The sequence below is a fragment of the Anomaloglossus baeobatrachus genome, chromosome 3, assembly GCF_048569485.1.
Source record: "Anomaloglossus baeobatrachus isolate aAnoBae1 chromosome 3, aAnoBae1.hap1, whole genome shotgun sequence".
NCBI lineage: Eukaryota > Metazoa > Chordata > Amphibia > Anura > Aromobatidae > Anomaloglossus > Anomaloglossus baeobatrachus.
The window spans coordinates 706,769,516-706,783,023 of NC_134355.1; the positions used below are offsets into that span (position 1 = coordinate 706,769,516).

A 13,508-nucleotide genomic window follows, 5' to 3' on the forward strand; every position below is an offset into this window, starting at 1 on the left:
ATCGAGGGGAGCACCAGGGGAGAGATAACATGCAGACTAATGATCACTAGTCAGTGTCAGCCATCGAGGGGAGCACCACGGGAGAGATAACGTGGAGACTGGTGAGCACTGGTCAGTGTCAGCCAATGGTGGAGCTCCAGTGGAGAGATAACGTGGAGACTGGTGATCACTGGTCAGTGTCAGCCAATGGTGGAGCTCCAGTGGAGAGATAACATGGAGACTGATGATCACTGGTCAGTGTCAGCCAATGGGAGATCAGCAGGGGAGAGATAACGTGGAGACTGGTGATCACTGGTCAGTGTCAGCCAATGGGGGATCAGCAGGAGAGAGATAACGTGGAGACTGGTGATCACTAGTCAGTGTCAGCCATCGAGGGGAGCACCGGGGGAGAGATAACGTGGAGACTGATGATCACTGGTCAGTGTCAGCCATCGAGGGGAGCACCAGGGGAGAGATAACGTGGAGACTGATGATCACTAGTCAGTGTCAGCCATCGAGGGGAGCACTACGGGAGAGATAACGTGGAGACTGGTGAGCACTGGTCAGTGTCAGCCATCGAGGGGAGCACCAGGGGAGAGATAACGTGGAGACTGGTGATCACTAGTCAGTGTCAGCCATCGAGGGGAGCACCAGGGGAGAGATAACATGCTGACTAATGATCACTAGTCAGTGTCAGCCATCGAGGGGAGCACCAGGGGAGAGATAACGTGGAGACTGGTGAGCACTGGTCAGTGTCAGCCAATGGTGGAGCTCCAGGGGAGAGATAACGTGGAGACTGGTGATCACTGGTCAGTGTCAGCCAATGGTGGAACTCCAGTGGAGAGATAACGTGGAGACTGGTGATCACTGGTCAGTGTCAGCCAATGGGGGATCAGCAGGGGAGAGATAACGTGGAGACTGGTGATCACTGGTCAGTGTCAGCCAATGGGGGAGCTCCAGTGGAGAGAGAACGTGGAGACTGGTGATCACTGGTCAGTGTCAGCCAATGGGGGATCATCAGGGGAGAGATAACGTGGAGACTGGTGATCATTGGTCAGTGTCAGCCAATGGGCATGCTCCAGTGGAGAGATAACATGGAGACTGGAGATCACTGGTCAGTGTCAGCCAATGGAGGATCAGCAGGGGAGAGATAACATGGAAACTGGAGATCACTGGTCAGTGTCAGCCATTGAGAGGAGGGGGGGTCACCAGGGGAGAGAACGCGGAGACTGGTGATCACTGGTCAGTGTCAGCCAATGGGGGATCAGCAGGTCTAACAATTAAAACCATGGCTAATAGGGAGACATTGTGCATATACCATTATTGTCTCATAAGGACTAACAGGCTGCGGACCTAAGTCTCCTATAATATCCCTCCTAGCCTCCCTGACATGTTTCACCATGTCTGGCTTCATCAGAGGAATGAGGCTATAATGAGCGGAGGTTAGTGTAGACCTGCTGGGCCGTCTCCTGAGGGTCAGCTCATGTGCCCCTGGTCTGTGTCACTGCTCCTGACCTGTGTAGATGAGGCTGTTACTGGTTCCACCATATCTGCAGTACCTACCAGTGGCGTCAGATCCCCCTCCTTGTTCTCCAATGTGCGGTATCCCTCATAAATGAAGCCCCGGACATCCTGCCAATCTGAAAGGAGAGAGGGAGAGTCATAAAGGTGTTTCACCATCGATCGATCTATCTTCAGTGTCTTGAAAAACTATTCATACTCAAGAACTTTTCTTCATTTTTGCTCACTACACCCACAAACATTATATTGGAATTTTTAGTCTGATACCCCTAAATTAAATCCTGAGCGACCAGTCTCCCCCAGACGTGAAACAGTCAATACATTGCCTCCTCCTGTGTGATTTCTTCTCAGTATAACCACAGCTGTTCTGTGGAGGCCTCAGAGGTTTGTGTGAGAACATCAGGGATCAAACAGCATCAGGAAATCAAGGAGCACAGCAGACAGGTCAGGGATAAAGAGGAGGAAAGCAGGGTTAGGCCAGAGTCACACTTGCAAGTGCCTCACGTGTAACTCGCGCAAGTCTCTCATTGCATCACCTGTCATGGCCGCACACTCACCGGACAGGAGTGTCTCAGCTGCATAGAGATACACGCAACCGACCCGCTCCTGTCAGGAGAGTGTGCGGCCGTGTCGGGTGATGCAATGAGAGACTCGCGCGAGTTACGCGCGAGGCACTCGCAAGTGTGACTCCGGCCTTGGGCTATTTTTTACAACCTAAGCTCTGAACATCTCATGGAGCACAATCCATCATCCAAAAATGGAAGGAGTGTGGTACAACTGCAAATGTACAAAACATGGCTGTCCAACGAAACGGACATCCCAAGAAGGAGACCATTAATGAGAGAAGTGTGGCGCCCCTGACCTGGTCAGTCACCACTGAGTACTGCACCCATGCCGGGGGCAGCACAATAAAGGTAATCCAGAAGGCTGACCGAGGTGTGACTACACAGACGCATAGTAATCAGGTCTCACACATCTACCTTTGGGAGGACCCCTGAGAGATTCCAGGAGGGGGCGTGGCCTCCATGTCCACTCAAGGGGTGTGGTAGAGAGCCTGGTTGCTAGGTGGCGTAGGCAAGAACAGGAGAGGAGGAGCAGTGAGCCACTTTAGTGTGCAGCTCAGGGAGAGCAGTTGCATGCAGCAGACCCTGGAGTCTGTCACAAGCTGACAGCGTCCGCGCAGTGACTACTGACGGGGGAGATCGGTCACCTGGTAGTGCCACCCGAAATCCACCCAAGGTTAGAGGGAGAAAAGGGTTGGCAGAGTAAGGGGACTGCCAGGGAGGTACCAGGCCCGCAGGGGTAACAGGTCCCAGTGCAGAGATAGATTCACCTTTCTTCTACCAAACCTGCCGGTGGGGGCACTTCAGACCCACACCATACCACCACAGAGTCCGCAGCCACGTAGCAAAGAGAGGGCTCATAGTTCACAGGAGGCAAGCAGCAGAGTGTCCTGGTCCAGGCTACAAGCAAACGGGCCGAAACGAGGTGAGAACAGGCAGCAGAAACTTCCCTGGGTGACCCCCGTAGGGACTTCAAGTCAGGGTCACCACAAAAACACAAAGGGCTAAGGAAGGCGAGTCGGTAGTCACCCTCATCAGCCAGCCGGAAGGATACCTGGTTCCAGCCTGGTTCATCCCAGCTACGCCCGGGTTACTCACCCTGCCACCTAATGTGAGTAAAACCCCTGAAAGACATTCTGCTTGTGTTTGAGTCATTCTGTGCCTTGTGGTTTCACACACCTACACAGGGCCCTGGGGCTTGCCTCACTCTCGGGAGGCCACTACAACTGACTGCACCCACCATCAGCCCCAGGCATTCCTTAATCTGCAGTGGCGGTCACCCTGACCGCAATACCGAGAGTGGCGTCACGAAAATCCCAAAAGAAGGATCCCTACCTGTGACCAGATTGTTCCTCCACGTGGTGTCCCTGAAGGTAATGCACCGACAACACCTGTGGGGCTTCACAGAAGCAGCCAAGAAACCCATGGTGACTGGAGAAGCCACAGAGATCACAGCTCAGGGGGGGAATCTGTCCACAGGACAAGCAGAGATCACAGCTCAGGGGAGAATCTGTCCACAGGACGAGCAGAGATCACAGCTCAGGGGAGAATCTGTCCACAGGACGAGCAGAGATCACAGCTCAGGGGAGAATCTGTCCACAGGACGAGCAGAATTCACACCTCAGGAGAATCTGTCCACAGTACAAGCAGAAATCACAGCTCAGGGGAGAATCTGTCCACAGTACAAGCAGAAATCACAGCTCAGGAGAGAATCTGTCCACAACACAAGCAGAGATCACAGCTCAGGGGAGAATCTGTCCACAGGACGAGCAGAGATCACAGCTCAGGAGGAGAATCTGTCCACAGGACAACCAGAGATCACAGCTCAGGAGGAGAATCTGTCCACAGGACGAGCAGAGATCACAGCTCAGGGGAGAATCTGTCCACAGTACAAGCAGAAATCACAGCTCAGGGGAGAATCTGTCCACAGTACAAGCAGAAATCACAGCTCAGGAGAGAATCTGTCCACAACACAAGCAGAGATCACAGCTCAGGGGAGAATCTGTCCACAGGACGAGCAGAGATCACAGCTCAGGAGGAGAATCTGTCCACAGGACAACCAGAGATCACAGCTCAGGAGGAGAATCTGTCCACAGGACGAGCAGAGATCACAGCTCAGGGGAGAATCTGTCCACAGTACAAGCAGAAATCACAGCTCAGGGGAGAATCTGTCCACAGGACGAGCAGAGATCACAGCTCAGGGGAGAATCTGTCCACAGTACAAGCAGAGATCACAGCTCAGGGGAGAATCTGTCCACAGTACAAGCAGAAATCACAGCTCAGGGGAGAATCTGTCCACAGGACGAGCAGAGATCACAGCTCAGGGGAGAATCTGTCCACAGGACGAGCAGAGATCACAGCTCAGGAGGAGAATCTGTCCACAGGACGACCAGAGATCACAGCTCAGGAGGAGAATCTGTCCACAGGACGAGCAGAGATCACAGCTCAGGGGAGAATCTGTCCACAGGACGAGCAGAGATCAAAGCTCAGGGGGAGAATCTGTCCACAGGGCGAGCAGAGATCACAGCGGAGAATCTGTCCACAGGACGAGCAGAGATCACAGCTCAGGGGAGAATCTGTCCACAGGACGAGCAGAGATCACAGCTCAGGGGAGAATCTGTCCACAGGACGAGCAGAGATTACAGCTCAGGGGAGAATCTGTCCACAGGACGAGCAGAGATCACAGCTCAGGGGAGGATCTGTCCACAGGACGAGCAGAGATCACAGCTCATGGGAGAATCTGTCCACAGGACGAGGAGAGATCACAGCTCAGGAGGAGAATCTGTCCACAGGACGGGCAGAGATCACAGCTCAGGAGGAGAATCTGTCCACAGGACGAGCAAAGATCACAGCTCAGGGGAGAATCTGTCCACAGGATGAGCAGAGATCACAGCTCAGGGGGGAATCTGTCCATAGGACGAGTAGAGATCACAACTCAGGAGGAGAATCTGTCCACAGGACGAGCAGAGATCACATCTCAGGAGGAGAATCTGTCCACAGGACGAGCAGAGATCACAGCTCAAGAGGAGAATCTGTCCACAGGACGAGCCGAGATCACAGCTCAGGGGGAGAGTCTGTCCACAGGACGAGCAGAGATCACAGCTCAGGAGGAGAATCTGTCCACAGGATGAGCAGAGATCACAGCTCATGGAGAGAATCTGTCCACAGGTCGAGCAGTAATCACAGCTCAGGAGGAGAATCTGTCCAAAGGACAAGCAGAGATCACAGCTCAGGAGGAGAATCTGTCCACAGGACGAGCAGAGATCACAGCTCAGGAGGAGAATCTGTCCACAGGACGAGCAGAGATCACAGCTCAGGAGAAGAATCTGTCCACAGGACCAGCAGAGATCACAGCTCAGGGGAGAATCTGTCCACAGGACGAGCAGAGATCACAGCTCAGGAGGAGAATCTGTCCACAGGACGAGCAGTTTTCACAGCTAAGGAGGAGAATCTGTCCACAGGACGAGCAGAGATCACAGCTCAGGAGGAGAATCTGTCCACAGGACGAGCAGAGATCACAGCTCAGGAGGAGAATCTGTCCACAGGACGAGCAGAGATCACAGCTCAGGAGGAGAATCTGTCCACAGGACAAGCAGAGATCACAGCTCAGGGGAGAATCTGTCCACAGGACGAGCAGAGATCATAGCTCAGGGGAGAATCTGTCCACAGGACGAGCAGAGATCACAGCTCAGGAGGAGAATCTGTCCACAGGACGAGCAGAGATCACAGCTCAAGAGGAGAATCTGTCCACAGGACGAGCCGAGATCACAGCTCAGGGGGAGAGTCTGTCCACAGGACGAGCAGAGATCACAGCTCAGGAGGAGAATCTGTCCACAGGACGAGCAGAGATCACAGCTCAGGGGAGAATCTGTCCACAGGATGAGCAAAGATCACAGCTCAGGGGAAAATCTGTCCACAGGACAAGCAGAGATCACAGCTCAGGGGGAGAATCTGTCCACAGGACGAGCAGAGATCACAGCTCAGGAGGAGAATCTGTCCACAGGAAGAGCAGAGATCACAGCTCAGGGGAGAATCTGTCCACAGTACAAGCAGAGATCACAGCTCAGGGGAGAATCTGTCCACACTACAAGCAGAGATCACAGCTCAGGGGAGAATCTGTCCACAGGACGAGCAGAGATCACAGCTCAGGAGGAGAATCTGTCCACAGGACGACCAGAGATCACAGCTCAGGAGGAGAATCTGTCCACAGGATGAGCAGAGATCATAGCTCAGGGGAGAATCTGTCCACAAGACGAGCAGAGATCACAGCTCAGGAGGAGAATCTGTCCAGAGGACGAGCAGAGATCACAGCTCAGGGGAGAATCTGTCCACAGGACGAGCAGAGATCACAGCTCAGGGGAGAATCTGTCCACAGGACGAGCAGAGATCACAGCTCAGGGGAGAATCTGTCCACAGGACAAGCAGAGATCACAGCTCAGGGGGAGAATCTGTCCACAGGACGAGCAGAGATCACAGCTCAGGAGGAGAATCTGTCCACAGGACGAGCAGAGATCACAGCTCAGGGGAGAATCTGTCCACAGGACGAGCAGAGATCACAGCTCAGGGGAGAATCTGTCCACAGGACGAGCAGAGATTACAGCTCAGGGGAGAATCTGTCCACAGGACGAGCAGAGATCACAGCTCAGGGGAGGATCTGTCCACAGGACGAGCAGAGATCACAGCTCAGGGGAGAATCTGTCCACAGGACGAGGAGAGATCACAGCTCAGGAGGAGAATCTGTCCACAGGACGGGCAGAGATCACAGCTCAGGAGGAAAATCTGTCCACAGGACGAGCAGAGATCACAGCTCAGGGGAGAATCTGTCCACAGGATGAGCAGAGATCACAGCTCAGGGGGGAATCTGTCCATAGGACGAGTAGAGATCACAACTCAGGAGGAGAATCTGTCCACAGGACGAGCAGAGATCACATCTCAGGAGGAGAATCTGTCCACAGGACGAGCAAAGATCACAGCTCAAGAGGAGAATCTGTCCACAGGACGAGCCGAGATCACAGCTCAGGGGGAGAGTCTGTCCACAGGACGAGCAGAGATCACAGCTCAGGAGGAGAATCTGTCCACAGGATGAGCAGAGATCACAGCTCATGGAGAGAATCTGTCCACAGGACGAGCAGTAATCACAGCTCAGGAGGAGAATCTGTCCAAAGGACAAGCAGAGATCACAGCTCAGGAGGAGAATCTGTCCACAGGACGAGCAGAGATCACAGCTCAGGAGGAGAATCTGTCCACAGGACGAGCAGAGATCACAGCTCAAGAGGAGAATCTGTCCACAGGACGAGCCGAGATCACAGCTCAGGGGGAGAGTCTGTCCACAGGACGAGCAGAGATCACAGCTCAGGAGGAGAATCTGTCCACAGGATGAGCAGAGATCACAGCTCATGGAGAGAATCTGTCCACAGGACGAGCAGTAATGACAGCTCAGGAGGAGAATCTGTCCAAAGGACGAGCAGAGATCACAGCTCAGGGGAGAATCTGTCCACAGGACGAGCAGAGATCACAGCTCAGGAGGAGAATCTGTCCACAGGACGAGCAGTTTTCACAGCTCAGGAGGAGAATCTGTCCACAGGACGAGCAGAGATCACAGCTCAGGAGGAGAATCTGTCCACAGGATGAGCAGAGATCACAGCTCATGGAGAGAATCTGTCCACAGGACGAGCAGTAATCACAGCTCAGGAGGAGAATCTGTCCAAAGGACGAGCAGAGATCACAGCTCAGGGGAGAATCTGTCCACAGGACGAGCAGAGATCACAGCTCAGGAGGAGAATCTGTCCACAGGACGAGCAGAGATCACAGCTCAGGAGGAGAATCTGTCCACAGGACGAGCAGAGATCACAGCTCAGGAGGAGTATCTGTCCACAGGACAAGCAGAGATCACAGCTCAGGAGGAGAATCTGTACACAGGACGAGCAGAGATCACAGCTCAGGAGGAGAATCTGTCCACAGGACGAGCAGAGATCACAGCTCAGGGGAGAATCTGTCCACAGTACAAGCAGAGATCACAGCTCAGGGGAGAATCTGTCCACAGGACGAGCAGAGATCACAGCTCAGGGGAGAATCTGTCCACAGGATGAGCAAAGATCACAGCTCAGGGGAGAATCTGTCCAGAGGACGAGCAGAGATCACAGCTCAGGAGGAGAATCTGTCCACAGGATGACCAGAGATCACAGCTCAGGAGGAGAATCTGTCCACAGGACGAACAGAGATCATAGCTCAGGGGAGAATCTGTCCACAGGACGAGCAGAGATCACAGCTCAGGAGGAGAATCTGTCCACAGGACGAGCAGAGATCACAGCTTAGGGGAGAATCTGTCCACAGGACGAGCAGAGATCACAGCTCAGGGGAGAATCTGTCCACAGGACGAGCAGTGATCACAGCTCAGGGGAGAATCTGTCCACAGGACGAGCAGAGATCACAGCTCAGGGGGAGAATCTGTCCACAGGACGAGCAGAGATCACAGCTCAGGAGGAGAATCTGTCCACAGGACGAGCAGAGATCACAGCTCAGGAGGAGAATCTGTCCACAGGACGAGCAGAGATCACAGCTCAGGAGGAGAATCTGTCCACAGGATGAGCAGAGATCACAGCTAAGGAGGAGAATCTGTCCACAGGACGAGCAGAGATCACAGCTCAGGAGGAGAATCTGTCTACAGGACGAACAGAGATCACAGCTCAGGAAGAGACTCTGTCCACAGGACGAGCAGAGATCACAGCTCAGGAGGAGAATCTGTCCACAGGATGAGCAGAGATCACAGCTCAGGGGAAGAATCTGTCCGCAGGACGAGCAGAGATCACAGCTCAGGGGAAGAATCTGTCCACATGACGGGCAGAGATCACAGCTCAGGGGAAGAATCTGTCCACAGGACGGGCAGAGATCACAGCTCAGGGGAAGAATCTTTCCACAGGACGAGCAGAGATCACAGCTCAGGAGGAGAATCTGTCCACAGGACGAGCAGAGATCACAGCTCAGGAGGAGTATCTGTCCACAGGACAAGCAGAGATCACAGCTCAGGAGGAGAATCTGTCCACAGGACGAGCAGAGATCACAGCTCAGGAGGAGAATCTGTCCACAGGACGAGCAGTTTTCACAGCTCAGGAGGAGAATCTGTCCACAGGACGAGCAGAGATCACAGCTCAGGAGGAGAATCTGTCCACAGGACGAGCAGAGATCACAGCTCAGGAGGAGAATCTGTCCACAGGACAAGCAGAGATCACAGCTCAGGAGGAGAATCTGTCCACAGTACAAGCAGAGATCACAGCTCAGGGGAGAATCTGTCCACAGGATGAGCAGAGATCACAGCTCAGGGGAAGAATCTGTCCACAGGACGAGCAGAGATCACAGCTCAGGAGGAGAATCTGTCCACAGGACGAGCAGAGATCACAGCTCAGGAGGAGAATCTGTCCACAGGACGACCAGAGATCACAGCTCAGGAGGAGAATCTGTCCACAGGACGAGCAGAGATCATAGCTCAGGGGAGAATCTGTCCACAGGACGAGCAGAGATCACAGCTCAGGAGGAGAATCTGTCCACAGGACGAGCAGAGATCACAGCTTAGGGGAGAATCTGTCCACAGGACGAGCAGAGATCACAGCTCAGGGGAGAATCTGTCCACAGGACGAGCAGTGATCACAGCTCAGGGGAGAATCTGTCCACAGGACAAGCAGAGATCACATCTCAGGAGGAGAATCTGTCCACAGGACGAGCAGAGATCACAGCTCAAGAGGAGAATCTGTCCACAGGATGAGCCGAGATCACAGCTCAGGGGGAGAGTCTGTCCACAGGACGAGCAGAGATCACAGCTCAGGAGGAGAATCTGTCCACAGGATGAGCAGAGATCACAGCTCATGGAGAGAATCTGTCCACAGGACGAGCAGTAATCACAGCTCAGGAGGAGAATCTGTCCAAAGGACAAGCAGAGATCACAGCTCAGGAGGAGAATCTGTCCACAGGACGAGCAGAGATCACAGCTCAGGAGAAGAATCTGTCCACAGGACGAGCAGAGATCACAGCTCAGGGGAGAATCTGTCCACAGGACGAGCAGAGATCACAGCTCAGGAGGAGAATCTGTCCACAGGACGAGCAGTTTTCACAGCTCAGGAGGAGAATCTGTCCACAGGACGAGCAGAGATCACAGCTCAGGAGGAGAATCTGTCCACAGGACGAGCAGAGATCACAGCTCAGGAGGAGAATCTGTCCACAGGACAAGCAGAGATCACAGCTCAGGGGGAGAATCTGTCCACAGGACGAGCAGAGATCACAGCTCAGGAGGAGAATCTGTCCACAGGATGAGCAGAGATCACAGCTCATGGAGAGAATCTGTCCACAGGACGAGCAGTAATCACAGCACAGGAGGAGAATCTGTCCAAAGGACGAGCAGAGATCAAAGCTCAGGAGGAGAATCTGTCCACAGGACGAGCAGAGATCACAGCTCAGGAGGAGAATCTGTCCACAGGACGAGCAGAGATCACAGCTCAGGAGAAGAATCTGTCCACAGGACGAGCAGAGATCACAGCTCAGGGGAGAATCTGTCCACAGGACGAGCAGAGATCACAGCTCAGGAGGAGAATCTGTCCACAGGACGAGCAGTTTTCACAGCTCAGGAGGAGAATCTGTCCACAGGACGAGCAGAGATCACAGCTCAGGAGGAGAATCTGTCCACAGGACGAGCAGAGATCACAGCTCAGGAGGAGAATCTGTCCACAGGACGAGCAGAGATCACAGCTCAGGAGGAGTATCTGTCCACAGGACAAGCAGAGATCACAGCTCAGGAGGAGAATCTGTCCACAGGACGAGCAGAGATCACAGCTCAGGAGGAGAATCTGTCCACAGGACGAGCAGAGATCACAGCTCAGGGGAGAATCTGTCCACAGGATGAGCAAAGATCACAGCTCAGGGGAAAATCTGTCCACAGGACAAGCAGAGATCACAGCTCAGGGGGAGAATCTGTCCACAGGACGAGCAGAGATCACAGCTCAGGAGGAGAATCTGTCCACAGGACGAGCAGAGATCAAAGCTCAGGGGAGAATCTGTCCACAGTACAAGCAGAGATCACAGCTCAGGGGAGAATCTGTCCACAGTACAAGCAGAGATCACAGCTCAGGGGAGAATCTGTCCAGAGGACGAGCAGAGATCACAGCTCAGGAGGAGAATCTGTCCACAGGACGAGCAGAGATCACAGCTCAGGAGGAGAATCTGTCCACAGGACGAGCAGAGATCATAGCTCAGGGGAGAATCTGTCCACAGGACGAGCAGAGATCACAGCTCAGGAGGAGAATCTGTCCACAGGACGAGCAGAGATCACAGCTTAGGGGAGAATCTGTCCACAGGACGAGCAGAGATCACAGCTCACGGGAGAATCTGTCCACAGGACGAGCAGTGATCACAGCTCAGGGGAGAATCTGTCCACAGGACAAGCAGAGATCACAGCTCAGGGGGAGAATCTGTCCACAGGACGAGCAGAGATCACAGCTCAGGAGGAGAATCTGTCCACAGGACGAGCAGAGATCACAGCTCAGGAGGAGAATCTGTCCACAGGATGAGCAGAGATCACAGCTCAGGAGGAGAATCTGTCCACAGGACAAGCAGAGATCACAGCTCAGGAAAAGAATCTGTCTACAGGACGAACAGAGATCACAGCTCAGGAAGATACTCTGTCCACAGGACGAGCAGAGATCACAGCTCATGAGGAGAATCTGTCCACAGGATGAGCAGAGATCACAGCTCAGGGGAAGAATCTGTCCGCAGGACGAGCAGAGATCACAGCTCAGGGGAAGAATCTGTCCACAGGACGGGCAGAGATCACAGCTCAGGGGAAGAATCTGTCCACAGGACGGGCAGAGATCACAGCTCAGGAGGAGAATCTGTCCACAGGATGAGCAGAGATCACAGCTCAGGGGAGAATCTGTCCACAGGACGGGCAGAGATCACAGCTCAGGGGAAGAATCTGTCCACAGGACGAGCAGAGATCACAGCTCAGGAGGAGAATCTGTCCACAGGACGAGCAGAGATCACAGCTCAGGAGGAGTATCTGTCCACAGGACAAGCAGAGATCACAGCTCAGGAGGAGAATCTGTCCACAGGACGAGCAGAGATCACAGCTCAGGAGGAGAATCTGTCCACAGGACGAGCAGAGATCACAGCTCAGGGGAGAATCTGTCCACAGGATGAGCAAAGATCACAGCTCAGGGGAAAATCTGTCCACAGGACAAGCAGAGATCACAGCTCAGGGGGAGAATCTGTCCCCAGGACGAGCAGAGATCACAGCTCAGGAGGAGAATCTGTCCACAGGACGAGCAGAGATCACAGCTTAGGGGAGAATCTGTCCACAGTACAAGCAGAGATCACAGCTCAGGGGAGAATCTGTCCACAGTACAAGCAGAGATCACAGCTCAGGGGAGAATCTGTCCACAGGACGAGCAGAGATCACAGCTCAGGAGGAGAGTTTGTCCACAGGACGACCAGAGATCACAGCTCAGGAGGAGAATCTGTCCACAGGACGAGCAGAGATCACAGCTCAGGAGGAGAATCTGTCCACAGGACGAGCAGAGATCACAGCTTAGGGGAGAATCTGTCCACAGGACGAGCAGAGATCACAGCTCAGGGGAGAATCTGTCCACAGGACGAGCAGTGATCACAGCTCAGGGGAGAATCTGTCCACAGGACAAGCAGAGATCACATCTCAGGAGGAGAATCTGTCCACAGGACGAGCAGAGATCACAGCTCAAGAGGAGAATCTGTCCACAGGACGAGCCGAGATCACAGCTCAGGGGGAGAGTCTGTCCACAGGACGAGCAGAGATCACAGCTCAGGAGGAGAATCTGTCCACAGGATGAGCAGAGATCACAGCTCATGGAGAGAATCTGTCCACAGGACGAGCAGTAATCACAGCTCAGGAGGAGAATCTGTCCAAAGGACAAGCAGAGATCACAGCTCAGGAGGAGAATCTGTCCACAGGACGAGCAGAGATCACAGCTCAGGAGGAGAATCTGTCCACAGGACGAGCAGAGATCACAGCTCAGGAGAAGAATCTGTCTACAGGACGAGCAGAGATCACAGCTCAGGGGAGAATCTGTCCACAGGACGAGCAGAGATCACAGCTCAGGAGGAGAATCTGTCCACAGGACGAGCAGTTTTCACAGCTCAGGAGGAGAATCTGTCCACAGGACGAGCAGAGATCACAGCTCAGGAGGAGAATCTGTCCACAGGACGAGCAGAGATCACAGCTCAGGAGGAGAATCTGTCCACAGGACAAGCAGAGATCACAGCTCAGGGGAGAATCTGTCCACAGGATGAGCAAAGATCACAGCTCAGGGGAAAATCTGTCCACAGGACAAGCAGAGATCACAGCTCAGGGGGAGAATCTGTCCACAGGACGAGCAGAGGTCACAGCTCAGGAGGAGAATCTGTCCACAGGAAGAGCAGAGATCACAG

The 13,508-nt window shown here is 53.8% G+C and overlaps 1 protein-coding gene across 2 annotated transcripts in view; it reads right to left on the bottom strand.

Annotated features, from left to right (window-relative positions):
- The window catches only part of GCKR (glucokinase regulator), a 118,795-nt gene that overhangs the window by 14,844 nt on the left and 90,443 nt on the right, over positions 1 to 13,508 (bottom strand). For both annotated transcript variants that reach the window (XM_075338897.1, XM_075338896.1), the window contains exon 14: positions 1,543 to 1,619. In XM_075338897.1, coding sequence (XP_075195012.1) covers positions 1,543 to 1,619 — 77 coding nt within the window. The remainder of the gene's footprint in view (positions 1 to 1,542; positions 1,620 to 13,508) is intronic.